The 23,459-nt window shown below is 34.0% G+C and overlaps 1 protein-coding gene across 8 annotated transcripts in view; it reads left to right on the forward strand.

The window, feature by feature from the left end:
* ANKRD12 (ankyrin repeat domain 12) overlaps positions 1 to 23,459 on the forward strand; it is a 102,160-nt gene that overhangs the window by 53,590 nt on the left and 25,111 nt on the right. For 7 of the 8 annotated variants that reach the window (XM_037508834.2, XM_054694207.1, XM_054694208.1 and 4 more), the window contains one exon: positions 5,730 to 5,877. In XM_037508834.2, coding sequence (XP_037364731.1) covers positions 5,730 to 5,877 — 148 coding nt within the window. Of the gene's footprint in view, positions 1 to 5,729; positions 5,878 to 14,563; positions 14,644 to 23,459 lie in introns of those variants that run through there. The other variant, XM_054694209.1, reaches the window with a different exon arrangement.

Below are 23,459 nucleotides of genomic sequence, written 5' to 3' on the forward strand. Positions count from 1 at the left end.
TCAGAGATGGTTTTCCTTTACATGTGATACATAAAGATTTTCTGGCTCCTAACTATAATTTTAAAGAATTATGTTTTGTGGCTAAGACATGTTTCTATGAGTACAAGTTTCTAAATATGCACATAGCTGCAAAATATTTCTAGAAGCTGACCTTTGGGCTCATATACTTAGAGGCACTCACATACTATTTCTAGTCTCTTTCCAGAGGAAGACTGGCATGCTGTTTTCAAGAGACCTTTGCTTTTCCTCCTACCAGCATGCCTAAGCTAGTAGGAGTCACAATTCAGAGTTATTGAGAGCTATTTTCTTCTGTTGAGAGCTTGTTTCTTCTTGTTGCTTGTGCCTAAGGAGGAGGAGGGAAATGAGAGTCACCAGATCTATTATTTGTGTATATCTCTGTATATCATGAGTCTCTCTCAAATAATTGAATTTCTTTCCCTCAGTAATACTCATGATAAATTCAACCATCCATGCAGCATTTGTAGGTGGGAGAAACAGAAAGTCAACAATGCCATAACCTGGTCTAAGTTATTTAGAGTAAGGGAGGATTAACAGAGCATACTAAGAACTGTGTCCTTTACCTACCTCTTGTGTTTAGTACTTCATGATACACATTTTTGAAACAGTTTTATTCATAATATGCTATTTTTCTCTATATTCTTTTCGTCTCATTATTTTCAACCTACCTTAATTTGTTGCCCGCTGTGTTTTAAGCAACTTAGACTCACTTTAAGTCCCTTTTAGTATACTTTTCATATTATGATCATGTGTGAAGTATTAATTATTTAGGTTAGGATTTTTCACAAACCAAGAGTCCTAGCTGCCTCATATGTAATAAATACTTGCTGATTATATACTCATAGTAGTAGAAAACTTGTAGCAGTATCAAGAGCCTTTAATCTGTTTTCTCATTCTGGGACTCTAACCTAGGGAATTAAGCCCCCAAATGGTACATACTATGACTTTTAGTTCAGGTGTATTTATAATCACTAAAGATTTTCACTACTTTCTCAAATCCCTAAAATGACAGTAAAAGGAGATTTTTTTAAAGGACACAACCACAAAGAAATCAGTATTTTAGGGAGGTAGAAATTAGAAGAATGAGTGGTTATTGACCTAGAACAGAATTTCACAAACTTTTTCTGTGAAGATTCCCTCTTCCTCTCTCCTCCTCTGTACTTTTCCTGTGCAGTCATTTTACAAAAATATGTAAACTGTTAGTTCACAGGCAAGATTTGGCCCACAGGTCAAATTTACCATTTCTTGATTTAGAAAATGCAAGAATATTGAAATCAAAATCACTCTAACACAGAACTACAGAGAAACTAAAACTCAGCAACTGATGACACTAGTTGCTACTGGAAGTACCTGTTCAGATGGATTTGAAAACAAAAGAATTGGATCACAGAATCTTTTTGACCCTTGCATATCCCCTTTATAGCCCTGCACAACCATGTGACTGCCTCTCCCATCCTGGCAGATGATATTGATTTATTTCCTAGAATAAGTGTAAGTAAAATAAGACATATTGAACAGTGAGCCTTCTTGCAACAACCAAAGTGCTGACAGTATAACTTTAGTTTCTAGGTACAAGTTGAAAGGTGAAAGTTCTAATGAAATCCTGCAATACCACACTACCATGGATTCATCTTTCAGTAAATCCTATCCATGCCTACAAAACTTTCAGTAAACCTTTTACTGCATTACTTAAGTGGACAACTAGAGAACACCTGCCATTTGAGAAGTTTCTAATATGGAAGTCAAAGACCCCCCCAAAAAAAAACCAAAACAAAACAAAACAAAGTGCTAAAACAAAAGGAACTCAGAAACATAGAGGAACTAAGAGGAACTTCAGAAAAAAACATTATCTTCTCTTAAGAGATAAAAGAGATTATTGTTGCTATGAAACCAAGAACTCAATGCATTAAACAAGGATTTTTTTAAAAAAAACTTTTGGAAATTAATAATGTCATAGATAAAAATTGAGGTATTGGGAGCTGAAAATAAAGTTGAGGATATCTCCCAATGACTGAGATGGGAGAGATGAGAAATGAAGGAAGAGAAATGAGCAGAAAGTTTAATTCAGGATATCCAGTGTCTTTAGCAAGGGTTCTTAAAATATAGAAAGTGAAAATGTGGACATTATCAAATAAATCATTTCAGAAATTTTCCCAAAACTAAAGGAAACAGATTTTCAGATTGAAAGCACAGTTGAATGCTCAGTGCAATGGATATTTAAACAAAAAAGTCCAAGATGCAATATCCTTGAATTTCTGAATAATGGGGCAAAGAATGTCCTCAAGCTTATTGGGGGGGGGGAGTAATTTGCATATAAAGGTAAAAAATCAGATTGGAGACCTAAAAAATAATTTTTTTATAAGCATTAGAACAGAATGGCATTGGAATTTTCAGTAACAGTACTAGAAGCTAGAAGATACGTGATGGTTTCAGAATTAAAGGGAAAATTATCCTACATATAAACATAATCGAGGGGAGGATAGGATATTCTGCATATAAACATAATCAAGGGAAGGATAGGATAAAGGTATTTTCTGACTGTAAAATTCTCAAAATATTTGCTACTTCTCAGGAATCCCCTGAAGTTGTTGATTCAATAAAATGAGGAAGTAAACCAGGAGAGGAAGTGTAAAGAATCCAACATAAAAGTAAGGGAAGGGTATTTCTGGAAAGATCAGATAAAGGGAAAAACCAACAACAACTGGGAAGCACATCTAGAGAGCAACTAGTTATTGTAAAGCAAATTAGAGGGCTTGGAGAGAGGAGTCTCTTAAGAGCAAAAAAAAAAAGATAATATGATACTATATTAAGTTGGAGATAATCTATATTTGTAGCAGAATACCAGATGAATTAAGAATGACTATGTAGAAAAGTGAACTAAAGGAAAATTAAGGTAATTAACTCCATTGGGGAAAATAAAGTAGAAGAATGGAAATTTAGTCATTGTGTACTACTTTGCTCAACATTTATATTAATACTGACTGCCTCAAGAACATTATATAACTGTGTTGGAAAATGAGGAGGAACAGAAATGTATGTATATGGGGAGAAGGGAAATGATAGTTGGTGAGAGCTGAATCCACATTTCCCTTAAAAGTGAGAAGTACAGAAGCAACAAGCTAAGTCTGTTACTTATGCGTAAGTTTAGGAGCTCAGGGACAATTGTTCTTTACCAGTAGTTTTGAAAAGTGAGTTGATCTTTTAAAATCATAAGCATGTATAATTTGATTTTAAAAAAAGAATAAAATATGAACAGAAATAAGTAATTTGTGTTTTTATATACATTCTTACATTTTAGATTTTCTGCATTGATAATTTATTCTTCCGTAGTCTGGTATGAATTTTTCATTATTTAATTCATTGTGAATCTTCATTTTTTTTTAAAGATTTTCTTGATTATGCATACAAGAACTGGGGCACAGGCCAGAGGTGCAGGGGGTAAGAGTATTCACCAGAAGCAGTGGGGAACAGAATAGGCAGATTGACCGAAGTACACTGCTGAGGGGAACAGCGGGCGAGTCAGGAAAGGTCTGTTGTGCTATGTGGGTTGCTTCCTGGCCGGGGATCGAGCTCATGTGCAGTGGCTGTGGATAGCTTCATATTCTTAATTATTGTAATTTGTTGGAAATTCCTAATTACAGCATCTTGTTTAATATTGTTTCTTTTAAAAGCTGTGTATTTTGTAAGTGCCAGAAAATATCATAGATTATGTATTTGGAATAAAAAAACAAACAAAAATTGATCCCATATAAAGTTTATGGTCTAGAATAAGCAATGAAATGTGTTAATAAGTTACGTTATAGGTTTGCATATAATAGTACGTAGTAATGTCAATGAAAATTGAACAAAACAAGAGATAGTAAGAAAGCAGAATTAATAGCACATGGCCACCTATGTGTTGTAGAGTATGAGTTAAAAACAAGAGTGAGTGGGCCTCCATGGCGGCGCAGTGGTTGAGCGCTGGGCTGCAAAGCTGCCCGTAACCTCTGCAGCGCCGATTCGATCCCCCGGCCACCAGCCAGGGTCCCACATGGCATTCAGACCTCTCCTGTCTCGCCCTCTGCTCCCCTCAGCAGTGTGCTTTGACAGTCTTGCCTGTTCTGTTCCACGCTCTGGCTCTGGTGAATCCTCTCACCCTCCTGTGCTTCTGACTGTACCCAGTGCTTGTATGTATGTATGTATGTATGTATGTATAAATCAATCAATCAATCAAAAAAAAAAAAAAAAAACCAAGAGTGAGTATGACTCCCAACTTTCTGACTTAAGTGACTTGGTATATTTTGGTGCAGTCACTAAGAATGGAAATAGATATAAGATAAGGATGCAAGTTTGTGTACTCCATTTCAGACCTTTTGGTTTCAGCTATTGTATTGAAATACAAGTATATTCAGTTGGATGTATCCAGTGAATATTTGGATTTGGAGCTCAAGAAAAACGGTTGAGAAAGAGAGCAAACAACAGAATGAAAATGAATGAGTGGATTATATCATTGTCATCACATTCAGTCACAGTGGGTAGGATTTCCATTCTAGACTAGAGCATGAGACACAGTGGTATAGGACAGAGCCTAGGGATTTTGAAGGTAAGGGAATGAAGGGCCAGTTGAAGACAACAAGGTTGTAAGGGTAAACATCTTTTCAGGAACCTGACTGTGAAGGAAGGCAGAGAGATTAAGCTAGAGGAAGGGAAATGTAAGTTTAGGCAGCTTCTTTTTCCTTTTCATTTTTTTATTACCATTATTTTAAGGTAAAAGAAACTTGAATGGACATATTGGCTTCTAAAAAGGAGTCATTCAACATAAATTTTAAAATAGAGAAAGGAAGAGAATAAAAATACAAAAGGATTGAAATCATCATTGACTGGGCAGATCCTGGTTTTGTGGAGCCTGGAGCTTTCATAGTTTGATGGGAGAAATGAGGGCTTCTTTAAAAACACTTATTTTTTTCTGATTTATTTTTTATTTTTATTGAGGTAACATTGGTTTATATCATTTGTATATTAGAGGCATAGGATCTCCCCACTCAGGTGGTGTTACCACGTCACACCCATCACCAAGAGACCTATAGTCTACTACCATAGTCCATCATGCTCTCCCTGTTCCCTCTTCTGCTCTGGTAACCTCAGTTCTATAATCAGCTTTAAGAAACATTTTTAAATGATGAATGCAAAATTAGATAGAGGGTTTTATAAGGAGTTCATGAAAATGAGGTCCTTGAAGTTTAAGCTTCATTAGTTCTAAGGAAATCTGTGTCAGTTAATAATAGTATAAATTCTCGGGAGACTTAGAAAAGAATAAGAGTAGGAACGTCGGTAGTGATACTATTTTTGAACAAAATGGAAATGCTTCTTTTCAAACTCCTGGAATATACATTCCAAGAGGCCAGGGAACTTGTTAGTATTGTTCATTGATTTATCTGCAGAATTTGGAGCAGTTCTTGCTAAGAGGCACATGGTATTTAATGTATGATGAAACAATAAGAAAATTAATGGAGTTAGCACTGCAATAAGCCAGCTTAAATTTTAAGGAAGAAATTTCTTTGTCATGGATAAGGTCATCAGGTGGAGGGAGTAGGCAGTTAAAATGGCACTTGAAGTGAGTAATCATGATTTAGAATAGACTTGAAGAGTGGAGACAGTAGATGAGGTAGAAGGATGTTATCATTGTTATCAAGAGTATGGTTGAAATGCTGTAATCTGTTTACTATTAACAGATAGTGAAACTGTTACTTCGTCATGGTGGAAATCCATTCCAAGCTAACAAACATGGGGAGCGTCCAGTGGATGTAGCAGAAACAGAAGAGTTGGAATTGCTACTAAAAAGAGAGGTGCCCTTATCTGATGATGAAGAGAGTTACACAGGTTTGTTTCTGATAATACAAATTCGTCTGTTTTTTACCATGTTATTTAGAGTTAAAAAACAATTTAAAAACATTCTACTTCTACTTTATAGTACATAAAATGTTTGCATACCTTAGAATAATTCCAGATATCTATTAGGAATAGTAAATTTAGTAACCTTAGGTGTTTGCTATATGTCCTCAGTGAAAATGGAATTACAATACCATTGCCCTGTTTTCTTTGATGTTTCTTCACCCCCCAAATTGCTGATATTACATTCAAGCCTAGTGCAGAACATCTCATTCATAGTTAACCACCATTGCTATGCTGACTTCTTTTCATTCTCTTATTCATTAGAGAGAGCTACTAATTAATATTCTTCTGTATATTCCTGGTGTTAATCATCTTTGCATCTTTACTTTTGTAATTTAGGTAGTTGAACTCTGGTGATTATTACAAGGTAGAGGCACGGTTTTACAAACACAATTTTAAAAAGGAAAACTCCAAAAGAGTATTTCAGTGAACATTTGCTTACTCAAAGTTAAAATGACAATTAGAAACATAATGAAAAATACTTTCCTATGTTGAAGAAAGTTTTTTATATACAGATTAGATAGGCTCACCATGTTTCATGCAAAAATCAGTATAAAAGAATTTAGTAAGTCTTATAACTGGCCATAGCCTGACAAAAATCTTAAAATAATTCCTACGAACAATTAAGTAGTACTACTTTTGTAGTACTTACTATATGTAAGAGAGAAAAAGCCAAAACCCCTGCTCATTTAATCTCAACCATTGCTAAGAGGCAATACAAGTACATCTTATAGTTTTGAATTACCTTTTACTTTCGTATAATATAGCTAAATTGTCTTTCACATAGTAAAACAAATGAAAGAACACACCTTCTAAGAATAATATCCTAATTACTTTGTTGAACAGAAATAGAAATTAATTATAATTGTACTCCAGCTGAGTCAGAGATGTTACCAAATTATGAACAAAAGAATTAGGAGGTCATAGAATAAGAAAAGATTTGTCAATGAGCACAACTACAAAGATATCTTAAGTACTTTAAAATATTGTCAAATTGACTGTAAATATCAGTTCATTTAAATGGGAAAAATAAAACAAGTAATAATTTGGAATTTAAATACCAACTTATACTAACAACTTTTAGAGAGGGAAAATGGCAATGAAAGGTACAGCTTTTAAAAGTGAGAGGTTACATGTTCCATGATATAGAACAATACCAATTCAAGAATGCTTTTGAAGACAAAAAAGCAATAATTAAAGTATTAGGGAGGAGTTGTTTTTTTTTTTAATTTAGATTTTTTTAATTAAAAAAAGTAAGAGTATTAGCATTAGGCAAAAGTTAAAGCCAAATGTATAATGGCAATAAAGGATTTTGTGATAATAAAAGGGCACAATACAAAGTGAAGATAAAATTTTATTGTTCTTGGAAACACCAGATAACACTGTCAACATATGTAAAATAAGAGTTGTTAGAAATATAAAGCAAAGTTGAATAAAACAGTACTTACTGACAACTCTAACAATTTTTCAAGCAAATACAATCCTTTATTAGAAAACCTCAAAATTGCAGATAGTGTATACAAAACCATAGTATATACATGATGAGGGCAGAGGTTTGTTATAAAAGTTCATACCTATCATCATAAAAACTCAGTAAGGAATGAAAATTAGTGTACTAAGGCAATTAGAAAGAAGAAAAACAGATCCAAAAAGAGAAACAAGAATTAATAAAAAGCAGAATTAATTGAATTAGGGAACAAAATAGCAAAATTAAACAAGTTGCTTCTCTGACGAGATGAACTAGATAGATGAACCTACTGCAGATCTATTAAGAAAAAATGAATGGAAGTTCGTAAACATTGAAAAGTAAGTAATGGATAGAACCACAAATATAAAAGATTTTTCTCAAGCTGTAACAGAATACAGATCTCATACACACTAAGATCTCCAGTGTAACACCGTGCCTAATATACAGAAGTGCCTAATAAAAAATCTGTTAAATTGATTTTTTAAAAAATTAATGATATTCAGTTGTTGATAAGCTTGTGGTGAAACTGGCATCATGCACTGTTATTGAGAGTGCTTTCTGAAAAGCAATTTGTTAGTATGTATGAAAAATTCATAAAGACATAATCAGAAATGCTCACAGTGTGTGTATGTAAAGGTGTTAATCGTAGTGGGTTTTTAATGAAAAATTAGCCTGACCTAAATGCCCAAAACCTGGCAGAGAAATGCATTTCAAAGTATTATGCATCTTACATTGACATTTAAAATGTTTGTGAAGTCTTCTAATTGGATGGTATTTACTTATTATATATTAAATTTACTTACTATATATTAAACATAAGGTAATCTGCATTTTCCTTCAAGAATAAAAAATAAAAGGTTTTTGTAGCCTTTTTGAATAAACTATTTACAGTTTTAAGACAGATACTTAAAGTATCTGTTAAGGGCCTCCCTGGTGGCGCAGCGGTTGAGTGCTGGGCTTCGAAGCTGCCTGCAGCCTTTGCAGCGCCAGTTCAATCCCCGGCCACCGGCGAGGGTCCCACATGGTGTGCAGACCTCTTCTGCCGCACCCATTGCTCCCCTCAGCATTGTGCTTCGTCAATCTGCCTGTTCTGTTCCCCGCTCTGGCTCTGGTGAATCCTCTCACCCTCCTGCGCTTCTGACTGTACCCAGTACTTGTATGTATGTATGTATGTATGTATGTATGTATGTATGTATGTATGCAAGTATAAATAAATAAATAAATCTTAACAAAATAAATAAATAAAGTGTTAATATAAGTATACACATTTGAAATCAGATTGAGAAATACTGATTTTTCCTACTATCTTATGAAAGGTTTTTTAAAACTTCACATGTATTTTGACCTCTGTTTTTCATCATCACCAAAATCATCTTTAGCCATCTGAAGGTTTTCCATCTTCACTTGACATGCATAACTTTGATATATGGCACTTTCTAAACACAAGTATGTGTTGGCATGGGAAAATTACCCCAAATTATAATCACACAGTGGCTATTTGTGCTCATTATAACATAATCACTTACACTACACTGTAAGTTTTTTAAATCCCAATATTTTACTATGTTCAAACATATAGCAAAGCTCAGTAAACTGTACAGTGAACCCCCTGTACCCAACTGTATTTTACAGTTGTTAACTTTTTGCTCTATTTCCTTTTTTACATCATTCAAGTATCTATCTAGCCATCAGTGCTTCTTATTTTTTGATGCATGTCAAAGTAAGTTAAGACATTCCTAAGTACTTTAGCATTCATTTCATTACCTAGAATTCAATTTTTGTGTCCTTTTTTTTTTTTTAACTATTTCATTTGTGGAATTCCTTAGTATAATATTCTGTAAGTTTTGAGATATGCACAGACCTGTATAATCTAACTGTACCCAGACACAGTGTATCCTCATCACTCCAGAAGTTCCTTATGCCCCTTCCTAGACAATTCCCAGCCCTACCTGATCATTTATAGTTTGCGCCATTCATAGTAAAGTTGATTAGGCAAGAATCACTGGTGGCAGATAAGTAGGAGCATGGGTTTTGAATAGGAGCAGGATATTTACATGGCCTTTTCACATTACAAGAGAGGAGGAGGAGGGATAATCCCAAAGATATATAATAGAGAAATCCAGCAACACCTGAACTTTATGCCGCAAATTAACATGTTTAAAAGAGGTATATGCATATCATGTATCTCCAGATTATGCAATCCTGAGAAAGGAATAACATCAGTTTTATAGCATTCTGACTGAGAATGCATAATGATAAGGGGTGTTCTATTAAAAAAAAAAAAAAAAAGCCAATGCCACGAAAGTTTAAGAAATGTCAGTGTCAAGAAATGTTCCCACTATCTAAAAAGATGATAAATAAAGCCATTACCTGCTCCTGGACTGGTCCTGTACCAGACAGGAAAATTTTTATAAAGAATATTACTATTAGTTCATTTAATAAGTAATATGGACAGTAGGTTAATGTTTGATGTGACTTAATGAACATTAAGTGTGCTGTGGTGACGAGAGTATCCTTATATCTTAGGAAATGCTTACTTTTTAGAAAATATTGAAGTAAATAAAAGTAAACAACCATGGTGTATATAACTTACCCTCATTAGTTCAAGGGGGAAAAATGTGTATATATGCATACACACATACATAAAGAATGTGAATTATAATGCAAGAGGGTAAAATTTTAACAATAGGCAAATCTAGATAAAGGCTATATAGTATTTAATATTTTTTATTTTTCTAACTTGTGTTAGAGGTAGTATTAATGAAGAAAGTTAAAACTGGGCAAAATTATAAAGGTGGAAACTTTTCCTTTAGTATCTATTTTCACCTCTTTAGCCTCCAGTAAATGTAAACTCCTTAAGTATTTGATACATAAGCTTTGCTCAATAAATATTTGTTGAATTGGGGGCCCTAGGGATTATGCCAGCATTCTCTAACCCCCACAAGTCCAAGGAATAACTAAACCTGTAGACTGAGTTCTTCCATCACAAAGGCTGGGAAACTATGAGACCTTAGACTCGAGCAACTGGGAGGCTTCCTTGTGGTGCCACAGGGGTGAAGGCCACTTTACCTTCTACCACTTCAAGAGACCTACCTCTGGAGCTACCCTAACATTGGGTTGATGCAGTGAGCTAATGATGAAAGTTTAGTAACCCTTCAGGGATACTAGAAACAGAAGAACAACCAGTTTGGACAGATAGAATGTTAACCTAGCTAAACAAAAAAGCTACTAGAGGAAGCAGATAACTTCAACAACAAAAATAAGCACTTAATAAAATTCAGATAAAACGAACACAGAGATGTTTTGAAGCTAATAACATTATTATACAAACAACTGTGACCGATCACTGTGGGATTTAAATTACTAGACTAGAAAATCAAGTAAAATAAATCCTCTAAACATGGAGCTAAAATAACAAAAAGAAAATACCTTGAAAGGAAAAATAAAAGATGTAGGGAATGACATATCTAACATGTGAATAATAGTTATTTACACTAATTTAAAAGGGAAAAAAAGAAACAGGTGGGAAGATAGTAATAGTGTAAACAAAGAATTTTTTCTTAAAGCCTGAGCTGTCATTTACAAAGCTCATTGAACTACAGATGGAGAAATAAAAACAGACACACATACCCCTCATACATATATTGGTAAAATTCTTTAGTTCTAGATGTAAGGAAGTACTGTCAAACTGGTGGTGAATTTCTAACTGTAACAATGGACCATATAGACTACTAAGAGAAAAGAAGTACAATATAAGAATACTGTACCTGACCAAGGTATTATTCATCTGTAAGGTAAGAGATAAATAACTGTAGACGTTAAGGATTTAAAGAAATATTTCTATAAGCATAGGTTTTTACATATTGTACAAATAAATAATGGAAGCATAAACCACAGCTTACAAAAGTGATTACCTAATAGGAGAAGGAAAAGGTGAGATGTATATAAATTGTTGCAGTCTTTTTGAAAAAAAGTCTGGCAGTAGGGAACAAGAGCTTTTGTCCTTTAGGGATGCATACTAAAGTATTTGTGGATTAAAGATAGGGTAAATAGGGTGTACTTCAGAGTGATATGGGAGTAAGGTGATTAGAAGTATGGATTGGCTAAAGATAGATGACTGTTGGAGCTGAGTGATGCTTCATAGGGGTTTGATATAACATACTGTCTACTTTTATGTAAGTTCACAATTTGCCATTATAAAAACATTCTTAAAGCTGTGAGGCAGTCATACTTTTGGGACTATCTCATGTTTATTATAACAGCACTGTTTTCAGTAGTAATAGAAAAAATTATAGCTATCAGTAGAGTTTTATGTCTTAGAGTTTACTTAAAGAGATTTTTCATAAGATATTGTTGAGTTAGAAAAATCAAGATGAGTAATCCAAATATTTCACTTCTGTAAAATGAGCTGTGTTTGAAAAATCTATATGTATGTTTGTATATGTACATACATTTGTGTAAAATTAGCCAGTAGGGAGCAAAATTTGCTAGGATTTACACCTGGCTGGTAATGAAGCATTTGTTGGGGGACAAGTGGCAAGAAGAAGGATGGTTTGAGTGGAGGGAAAGGAAGCAGAGGTTGACACAGTCATGTAATATTTTTGTGCAATGTTTTGTACACATGTACAAGATTTCAAATAAATCATCTCTTGTTCCATATACCTATTTATTTTGATCCTTTATGCCTTTCCCTTCCCTTCATAACAAAGCTAAAGTGGAGTCATCAAATCTAGGTTTGCTAACATCCTACTTGTTGTAATCACCAGATGCCTCAGCTGTTTTTAATAGCAAATTAATCAGCATTTTAGATGAATTTGATAGTGTTAATCAGCATTTTCTTCCTAAAATTGACCTGTCTTGGTTTCTGGGACAGAATGCTCCTAGTTTTTATTCAGCTTCCTTGACTGTTCCTTCTAGAATCTCCCATTTCTTCCTCATTCCCTCCCTTTATTATTGCCCCTGTGTTGGTTTTTCCAAAGAATTTATTTTCTGGACCATCTTCTTGTGCCACATATTCTTCCAAATAAAGTTAACTCACAAGCATTTTTTTGCATGTATGTTTTAATATCACTCTTCTGCTAAGCTTTCCTTTTTGGTAACTTTATAAAATTGAGATAATAATAATAATAATAATACAGGTTTACAACACTGTATATGATTTAGGGGAATAGGTTCACACCTCTTTTGGTGTATGTTACCAGCCATACCCACCAGCAGAGCACCCATAATCCTCCACTATACATGATTGGGTCTCTTCTCCACTTTGTGTCCCACCTCCCACCTTCCCCCTTTGTAGCCTCAACCCTGCAGTCATATTTCTAGAAGTTTTTTTTTTAATTTAGTTTAGTTTGTTCCTTTGTTTTGTTTCTCTGTATTCCACAAATAAGTGACTCCACCTTAGTTCTTTTTCTCCTTCTTACTTATTTCACAACATAATCCCCTCCAGGTTCATCCATGTTGTCGAAAGTGTCAAGATCTCATCTCTCTATTGCTGGCTTGTGGGGAGGGGTGTGTGTGTGTGTGTGTGTGTGTGTGTGTGTGTGTGTGTGTGCGCGCGCGCGCCCATGTGTGCATGTGCACACATCTTTATCCACTCACTTGTCATTGGGCACTTAGGTTTTTTCCATAAATTAGTTATTGCAAATAATGCTGCAATAAGCATAGGAGCTCATATATACCCTAAGATTAGTGATTTTGCAATTTTTTGGATAAAGATCAAGGTGGCGAGTTGCTGAATCATGTGGTAAATCTATTTGAAATATTTTGAGGAACTTCCAAAGTGTTTGCCATAGGGACTGGACCAGTCTACATTTACACTAACAGTGCACAAGGGTTCCTTTTTGTCCACACCTTCACCAACACTTGTCGTTTCTGGTCTTTTTGATACAGAGCATTCTCATGAGTATGAGGTGATACTTCATTTGTGGTTTTCATTTACATTTCCCTGATGATAAGTGACATTGAATATATTTTCATGTGACTGTTGGTCATTTGTATGTCTTTCTTTAAGAAGTATCTATTTAGATCTTCTGCCCATTTTTTAATTTGGGCTAATTTATTTTCTTTTTTGCTGAGTTGAATGAATTCTTTGTAAATCTTAGATATTAGTCCCTTATTATATGTATGATGTATAAATATTTTCTCTCTTTCAGTAGGGTATCTTTTCATTGTAACAGTAGTTTCTTTTGTATTATAGAAGCTTTTTAGTTTTTTGTGTCCTTTTTGCTTTTGCTTTTTTTCCCCTTTCTTTTACCATCAAAAAATCCCTGAAGCCAATGTCATGAAGTCTTCTGCTATGTATTTTATGGTTTCAGGTCTTTGATCCATCCAAGTCTTTGATCCATTTTGAGTTCGTGTGTGTGTGTGTGTGTGTGTGTGTGTGAGTGAGTGGGTGGTCTGGTTTCAAGTTTTTACATGTGGCTTTCCAGTTTTCCCAGCACTTTTTGTTAAAGAATCTTTTCTTACTCCACTGTATACTCTTGGCTCCTTTGTCATAGATGAACTGTACATGTAAGTGCACCCACACTCAGTTTGAACTATCATATAAGGTAGTCATCATAAACTCCTCTTCCTCCTTTTCCTCAATTACTCCACAATTCTTTGAGCACCTACTATGTACTAGATACTATTTGAGCGCTGGGATACACCCGATTAAGAAAATGGAAATACTAACATACCCATCCACTATCACTGTCAGTTTCTACCTCCAAAATATTTGTAAATCCACTTAGCAGTTTCATGCTGGAAGTCACTTGAATACCTCTGTGCTATGTGAAATCAGGACTGTAATACTTGAAAATAACTTCTAAGGAAAGTAAAAAAGAATTGAAATTAAAAACTTTAAATATGGTATATTCTTTCAGTTACTCTGAATATACGCTCTTCAATTTTGGTCTCTTCAGAAAACAGTTGCTATTGAAAGCAGCTTTAAAAAAAAAAAAACAACTTTATATTAGAAAGAACTACTGAACTTTCTAATAGAAAGAAGTGCTACATGCTGCAACAAATTTTCCCCATAGAAGAAGGAATGCCCCTTATTTGAACTTATATATTTAATTAAAGTGGAACACATATTCTGGAACCTTTTTTTATTTTTACTGGATTTTATTGCTTTATGTGTTCATCAGCTATGTATTGATTTTACAGAATATTTATTTTCCACATGGTGAATGTGCCTGAATCATTGCTTGATCAAAGTCCCTCAAGGAATGATGCAAAAATCTTCAGTAAGTATCATACAAGGATTTTGGAGTTGCTGAAAAAGACTGATGAAAATACCCAAAATTTATTGCTTAATTTACATGAGGTCCTGGTTAGAGTTAACATGTAGTCTAAATTCAGAACATATTAATAGTTATTTGAGAATTAACTGCCCATAGATGTTTGTATGTGAAAAGCCTAATAACCCATTGATATATTGTGTTGTCCATGTGACAGATACACTTTAAGTGTTGCAAAGTTAGAGAATATAACCAAGATTATAAATTTCAGAACTTAATCAACTTGGAGTAAATAAAAGGGTGTTATATGTAACATTTTAAATATGGCTCATTCCATTAGGCATTGTTTTATACCAGTGCTACCCAGTGTAGCATATTTGCAAATTGATACCAGTCATAAATTTGTGAATACAAATCACTGTACTGCTTCCTTAAGGAAAAAAAAATGCTATGAAAAAAGTCAGTTGATCGAAACTGTGTGCTGGTGACACAATTTCCAGTTTTGGTACACCTTCCTTGTTTCATCACGGATTAGTAATAAACAGTTTGCAGACTGGCCTCAGCTCCACATTGAGTGAATTTTATGTGCTTATCAGCTTATTGTGGCAAGAATATATGTCCTGATTAGTATAGCAATACGTGTAGCACTTTTAAATTTGCACAATTCTTCGTCTTTCCCCCCCTTAATTTCTGCCTTTTTCCCACAGTCATATTCTACATTTTCTTCCTGTATGGAAATTCTAATGATGGTGTTTGCTACAAATAATTGCTTTTGCCTACCCTTCTGGGAACTTAATCACATTTAGAGAGCCAGAACATACCCATAAAATATGTGTTATACCCCTGCCCCCATACTTCCTGATACTCATTAATTGCCGAAGTCCAGATGAAAAGTTTACAGACATTAATTCTATTATTTAGCATGCCAGTGGACAAAGTTGAAAACAGCAGTCACTGTTGAAGGAATTATTCACCTTTTCCTCATTTTACTTTGACGGGCAGTAATCTGGCCTACTTTTAAGCAGCTGCTATACTTTTCTTCTTTTTGTGCAGTTCAGCTTAAGCAAGGAACTGCTTCATTATAATAAATAGACAAACTACTTTGCGATTGAGATATTTTAAAAAGTCATTAATATATTGTTACCATTGGTATTTACTGAGTCCATTTCTGTGCCATAAAGCACACAAAATGACCAGTATTTTGAAATACTATCATGTTATAGTATTCTAAATATAGTATAATTATTTGTGAAACTCATTTTCTTAGTTTTATATTTCAGGAGCTATGGAAATATGGCAGTTGACACATGTCTATATAGAATTATACTAGTCAAGAAATCAAAACATAAATCAAAATATATCAAAAATTTTTACCAAATGAATCATGTGTTGTTAGCAGTTTAACCATAAATAGGAAGAAGTGTCATCACTTTAGGTAATTTTCAAGCAAACTTTTTACCTTGCAAGTATAAAGACTACAAGAAGAGGTTATATAGGCTGTTAATTTAGATTGTCAACATATTTGATAATTAGGAATTTAGATTTGATAGGCTAAAGGAGTTTGCATATTGGTATACATAAAGATTTCTCCATCTAACATGTGAAATGTATTTTATCTTCTTGCTTTCCAATTGGCATTTTTAAATCATTTACAGTAAGTATGTTAGGTAATAGGTTAGAAAAATTATAATTCATTTAATGGTCCAAGAACCTAATTTTTTAGCCAGGACTGTGAGAGACATCTTTGATTAAATCTATTTCTGAAGTCATTGAGTGCCAGCAAGCACCGTGTTCAGTATTTAGGAATTTAGGTATTTAGGAATTTAGGTGTCCATTATGTGCAGAGAGCTGAGCATACAACGTGCAATGAAATATTCTTTCATTTAATACCCAATTATGAAAGAAATTTTATTAATCATATTTTGCATGCTCTGCTTTTTCTCCTCTGCTTTTTGACACATATGGTACACTTTACACACAGTTCTGCATTTTTATTTTTCAAACTTTCTTCTAAATAAACCAACTACTTCCACCTGGATCTTATACAAAAACCTCTATAGCCCTCTTACTTGAAAATCAATTCTTATTAACAATACAATTTTATCATGAGTTTTTTCCTACTTAAAACTATATTGATCTAGCCCTAAAGTTTAAGAATTTTTAATTCTAGGTGGACTGGCTTTTAAAGAAAAATATGTAAGTCAAATTTTGTTAAGTGGAAGAAAAGGGAAAGAAGTAATTACAATACCCAAATTACCATGTACTGTAAACATTCATTCTTTGTAAAACTAACATACTATATTTAATTGATCGTGTATCAGAAAAATAAATGGGAAATTGTGATTGTAGCTGAGATGTTCTTTGGATGTCTGCAAATGAAAATTCTATTTAAATCATAATATACATGTTTAAATTTTGTTACACAAAATAATAGCCTGCTAAAATGTCCCTTCGAAGTTCATGTAATGTTCAAGAAATTTCAAGTGTATTTGTCTAAAATATATAAAATTGTGTATTGCAAATACCACAGTAAGGTTTTTGTATAAAAGTTGGCTTGATGGTTTTCCTTAAAAATTGAATTTTTTCCAGTGCCTAATAACCTAAAGTGAGTCTGTCACATAATTATAGTAGTTGAGGTGTTGCTAAATATTTAAGATTAAACTCTTCAAAGGGTAAATCTGGGCAGAACCCTGATAAAAGATATTTAACTTTAAAATAATAATTTCATATGCATATGTTTAAATGAGTTCAGCCTAATCTGTATCATCTTATGTGCACAAAAATGTTTCATCTAGTAATAGTTAAAGGACCTCCACATAATACACACACACACACACACACGCACGCACGCACGCACGCATGCATGCACAATAAATAACTGAGACTGGGTAATTTTGTCAGTTTTCTTTAGTGACGTCAAAATTTTTGTAACGATACCAGTCCTGTTTACAGAGGGAAAAAATAGTCTTGACTAATTTATGCTTTACAGAATCTGTTTCTATTGTTACTGACATTTTAGTAGAAAAGCAATGTATACATTGAGGGCATATTGATTTTATTTCTCATGTAGATTTTGCTTTCAACTTAGTATTTTCAATTGTTGATATATTCCCTTCCCTCCCCAACTTTTAACTTTAATTCTCTTATACCTGCTATATACTATAGGAATACAGTGAAAATAAGTTCTCTTGGCATACTTATTTCCAAATATTTATGGAACTACTTTTTCCCTTTAGAATTAAAATAACTAGGATTTACTTAGGAGTTTTGAGGTTAAGAAATGGAGATTTAAAAGAAAATACATAAAATTATCTATGTTTTATTTCTGTCTCTAAGCTACATTTATTTATCAATTTGGGGTTATATAAGCTATAAGGATTTGTTTCATAAAATGCAGCTGTATTTTTCTGTTACCTCTTTCTCTAGGTAGCATAAATGAGTTACATTTATATAATTAATGCTTAAATATATAAGTTGTAGACAGTGAACTATTGCAGAACAAAGAGACCACCCCAAAATAGACATAAGAGGCCTGCAACAGTTTTGAAATATTCCTCAAGTAAAGCCCCAGAGACTCTGAAACCAGAGTCACTTTGTTCAGAGAGCAGTGTCAGCACAGGCTGAGAAAGCCACATATCTATGGATAGGCTTCTCAGGAAAAGTCTGTTCTAAAGACTCCACAAAACTGCTGAAGAAATGAGTTTTTCCCTTTATCAATATGAAAAGAAATCCAGAGATTTGAAGAAAATAAACTGGATGACAGAGAAGGCCCAGGATGAACAAACAGAACAATTGTTCTTGGACAGTGTAAATAATATAGGAAGCAGAAAGGTAAGTTCTTAGAATTCTTATAAGGCAACCATCCTTAAAGGCGACTATGCAAAGTTGACTAGAAAATTCCTTGGAATTTAAACTATCATTACTGAATGTAAATGTTACACAGAATTAAAGAATAGACTGGATATTGCTGAAAATCTAATTTGAGATCTAAGAGAAAGACAGGGTATTAAACTATATTTTCAAAGACATTGGGAATACAAGGAAAAAGGTAATTAAAAAAAAATTTTTTTTAAATAATAAATTTTATTTTTATATTCCAATTTTTTAAAAGGATATACATTATCCATTTTACAGAAAGACCAGATCAGTGATGGGGAAAAATTTTAATTGAAGAAACTACATTAATTGAAGATTGATGCTTTTAAATGAAGGGGAATACCTCAGAGTCAAGCAAAGGATAATAACAAATTCATATTCGAAATTCAACTTTAATCTTAGATGGATATGTTTACCAGCATTATGTTATTGCTTATTTTTTTAAGATAGTTTCCATATAGGGCCTCCCCTGGTGGCGCAGGTGGTTGAGCGCCGCGCTGTGAAGCTGTCCTCAGCCTCTGCAGCACTGGTTTGATCCCAGCCAGCCGGCGAGGGTCCCACATGGCGGCAGACCTCTCCTGTTTGCCCGCTGCTCCCCTCAGCAGTGTATTGTCAGTCTGCCTGTTCCGCTCCCTGCTCTGTCTCTAGTGAATCCTCTCACCCTCCCGCTCATCTGGCCTATACCGCGTTTCTTACGTAAATAAATAAATCTTCAAAAAAAAAAAAAGATAGTTTCCATATAAATTAACAGTAAATTTCATTTAATATAACATTTTTAGAGCTTGGATTTTTCTGGCAGAGTTCTTTTCACAATATACTCAATCATGAAATAAACATTGAACACTATGGAAAGATCACAAATTATGACATTGTTTTACTGTTTGTCTTGACTGTGTTCATATATAACCCTAATAAGGATTTAGGGATTTAATGATAACTGTTAGGAAGTATGCTGTGACAAAACTCTTCGCTGTATTTGAGGGTAGCACCTTCTTTTGGAAGTATTCAAAAAACAAAGTAGCTGGTGTTGTCTTGTTGTTTGGTTTTTGATAGAGCGTACCATTAACTCATTAAAATCTTTTAAAAAGAGTACTCTTTCACACATAGTTATTCCTGGAAATATACTTACATGTTATCTGATTTTGTATTCAGAAAATTATTTTTAAAATTCCCTAAGTGTGGTATATGGTTAGGGATTTTGTTTTGTTTTTGTTTTTGTTTTTTTTTCTGTGCATCATGTCATGTACCCATTATTTAAATATTTAGAAATAGATTAAAATTAATTGTAAGTAATGTTTTCAAATATATGCTTCTCTACCTCATTGTTTTGAAATCATTTCACTAGGAAATATTTCATTTACATATCTCTAAAAAATAGGAACAATTTAAAATCTAAGTATAATACCAGATCATACCCAAACTAAATTTAAGTGGATTATTAAATATCCAGTTATTATTCTAAGTTCATTGCTTCATAGAATCATGGTGTTAAAAACTATTCAGTGTAATCCAAATAATAGTCCATATATTGCAGTTGGGTGATATGTCTGAATAGCTTTTAATCTATAGATATCTTCTCTCAGTTCCTTGATTTGTCCTTGCAATTTTTTGAAACAACCTGATTAATTTACCTGGTAATTTTGTGAATTTTGCTCATTGCATCTCCTTAGTTCTATTGGAGGAAAATTACTGTCTCAAGTATATTTTTATCTCTTTCAAATTTTTCTCAGTTTACCTAGAATGAATTTAAAAGAAAATTGATTTTAATGTTAGAAAGAAATGTTGCTTGTGGTGATTACAAGGGGATTTGGCTGGATGGAGACTGAGATTATTTTAATGTTTCTGACCAATTAATTTTTGTCAAGTCCAAGGTGAACATTAGGTTTTGTGAAACTAATTTCTAGCACTTAGTGTTGGCATATATTTTGTTTAAATCACTAAACTATTTTACTTACTAATTTTCCCTATAATTTTAAAAGCCTTATTTTTATCACCGTTCCTCAAAATATACTGGGGTTTATGTGTAGCATTTCATACAGGTTTTCTAGTTTTCCTTCACAATTGAACAATCATTTCAAATGAGCTTCCAAAGGAAGCTAAAAGTCTTCAGCTGATATATAAAAGTATGAGCTGAGTATAGGAAGATAATCCTGTAGTACATAGTGTGTGTAAAAGCTTTATGAAAGCTAGGGGTGGCTTGCTTAAAGCAAATTATATGACAGATCTATTCTCCATATGGATAATTTGGGAAGTAATAGTATGTGGATAAAAAGAATTTACCCAGACAGTAGTCAGTAGCAACATGAGCTGCCACCTGGTTGTTAAACATATGTGTACAGTGAATAAAGTTGAGTTTCACATTTATATTCCTTTCTTTAGTTCTGTCCCACCATAGGCACTCCTACTTGATTTATTGATGTCAATAAGTTTTAAAACTCCCTATTTGTAGACTTATTCTACATTTATTACCTACTATATGTATTACTATAGGTATTATAAAAGTCCTTAAGTAGAAATTACAGGCTTATATTTCAAGCATCTGTTGAATCATGTGGAGAAACAAACAGAAATTACAGCTACCTCAGTGAAGGTTAGTATCTCAGAAGACTCCAAATTTCATAAGAAGGCCTTTTTTTCTCAGTAAGCACACTACCTGCTTCATGCCACAAATATATGTTTTTCATTTTCTAGGTGCTATAGATTTAGGCAGGTTCTATTAATAAAGTATGACAATTTTTTAAAGTTTGAATGATATATGTATGTAGTTAAGTATTTATCTAGAATAAATGGAATGCATTGGGATACTGGAGCAAACAACCGTCGTTTTACAAACCCTTGATTTTTCTGGGAAACAATCTTTGGTCTCCTACATCCTTTTGGTCAGAATAAAAGGGGTTTAAAAGGGGAAAGCACAACTCTCTGGGCCTCCCCAGTGACGCAGCAGGTTGAGCGCTGTGCTGTGAAGCTGTCCGCAGCCTCTGCGGTGCAGGTTCGATCCCAGCGGGCCACGGAGATACCCAAATGGCGTGGCAGACCTCTCCTCTCTTTCCCACTGCTCTCCTCAGCAGTGTATTTCAGTCAGCCTGCCTGTTCTGTTCCCCACTCTGTCTCTGGTGAATCCTCTCACCCTCCTGCACATCTGGCTTGTACCCTGGTTCTTGTATGCATGAATAAATAAATATATATATAATATATATATATAAATGCACAACTTTCTAATGATTTCAAACTAGTGATGTTCCCTAGGTGTACTTAGGAAGTTTTATCTCCTTCCAAACCACTCCAGATAAACATATAACCTAAGTTAAGTACCAGTATAAACAGCCTCAAGATGAGTCCCAACATCCTCCCAACAATAGATTACTACCCCTAAGCCCTTCCAATATATAAATTCTTGAGCTGCTCTCCCTGACCACTAACCTAAAAATATTTCCTAATTAAGTAAATGGAAAATTAAAAAGAACAACTGATCAAAATCCATATGAATACTCATGGAAGTTTGGGATAGAGGAGGTATACTGGTATGGCTACCATGCATTGCAAAAAGGAATAAAAGGAAAAAAGTGACAGTGTAAATATTGTTCAAACAGAACCCTGAGTCTTCATCCCCTAATAGTGTGAAGACATAGGACAAGCTACTTAATGGCTCTGTATACCTTTCTCTAAATGGAGATAATAATTGCTGTTGTGAAGATCAAAAATTGCTGCAGATAACAGAATTCAGTAAATGGTGATAGTCTTGGAGGGAATGCTTCAGATTTTGAAGAATCTTAAACCATCTTTGGAGTTTTTACTTAGAGTAAGAATCCCTCAGAAGAGAAACAGCATTACGTGACTATAAAGTTGACCACATCATGGTTTAAAATGATAACACATCTAGGCAACAAATGATATGAATCTGAGCTGGGACAATGGAAATGAAAATAGAAGATGGATTTACAAGATGGTTCAGATTGAAATTTTGCATAATTGATTTTCAAAGTTGAGGATTTGAGAATTAAAATGAGGTTTTTAGTAACTGGATTGGTTGTTAACGCCACAGAGGTGGAAATAACTGGCATTAATCCAACAGATGAAACTGTCAAGGAAGGGAAATAATGAATTGAATGTTTTCAATCTTGAGTTACAGATAGTTGAAAGAAGTCTAGGAAATGTCAGGTTAGGTGATTGAATCTCAGAGGAAATGTAGACACTTGATTTTGACTAAATTTTTTTTTTAAAGATTTATTTATTCATACAAACACTGGCTACAGTCAGAAGCACAGGAGGGTGAGAGAATTCACCAGAGCAGGGAACAGAACAGGCAGAGTGATGAAATACACTGCTGAGGGGAGCAGCGTGCCTGGCAGGAAAGGTCTGTCGTGCCATGTGGGACCCTCGCTGGTGGCCGGGGATCGAACCGGTGCTGCAGAGGCTGCGGGCAGCTTCGCAGCCCAGCGCTCAACCGCTGTGCCACCAGGGGAGGCCCATTGACTAAATTTTTTAAGTTAAGGGGCACGATGTATTTTGTTTTGTAGTGTCATCACCCACTCCCAGAATATATGGACATTAGTAGAATAGTTAATGATTTTAAAAAAGTTATAATCATTAATACAAAGCATTTTAAAGGCTCAACATCTATTTACTGTTAGCATGTCAAATGTAATTGTGTCAAATGAATGCTGGGTATTTTGGAGAGGTTTTGAAAAGGAGATTTACTTTATATATTGTCATCTTCTAACCTTGGCCACATCTCCTCTATCTGGTTACTGCTCCCTTTTGGATACTATGCATAGCGTTAGAAAAATGTTTTTAATGATTGCTTAACCTTTTTTCATTTTTTTTCCTAGTTTCTGAAATAAAATTGAGTTAGTAAATATTACTGTCTTTGTAATAAATATTACAATGGCTGTTGATAGCTTCATAGTACTCAGACTTAACCCCTTGTGCCACCAGGGAGGCCCTGA

The sequence above is a fragment of the Talpa occidentalis genome, unplaced genomic scaffold (assembly GCF_014898055.3).
Source record: "Talpa occidentalis isolate TD23 unplaced genomic scaffold, MPIMG_talOcc4v2.1 talOcc4.13, whole genome shotgun sequence".
Taxonomy (NCBI): Eukaryota; Metazoa; Chordata; class Mammalia; order Eulipotyphla; family Talpidae; genus Talpa; species Talpa occidentalis.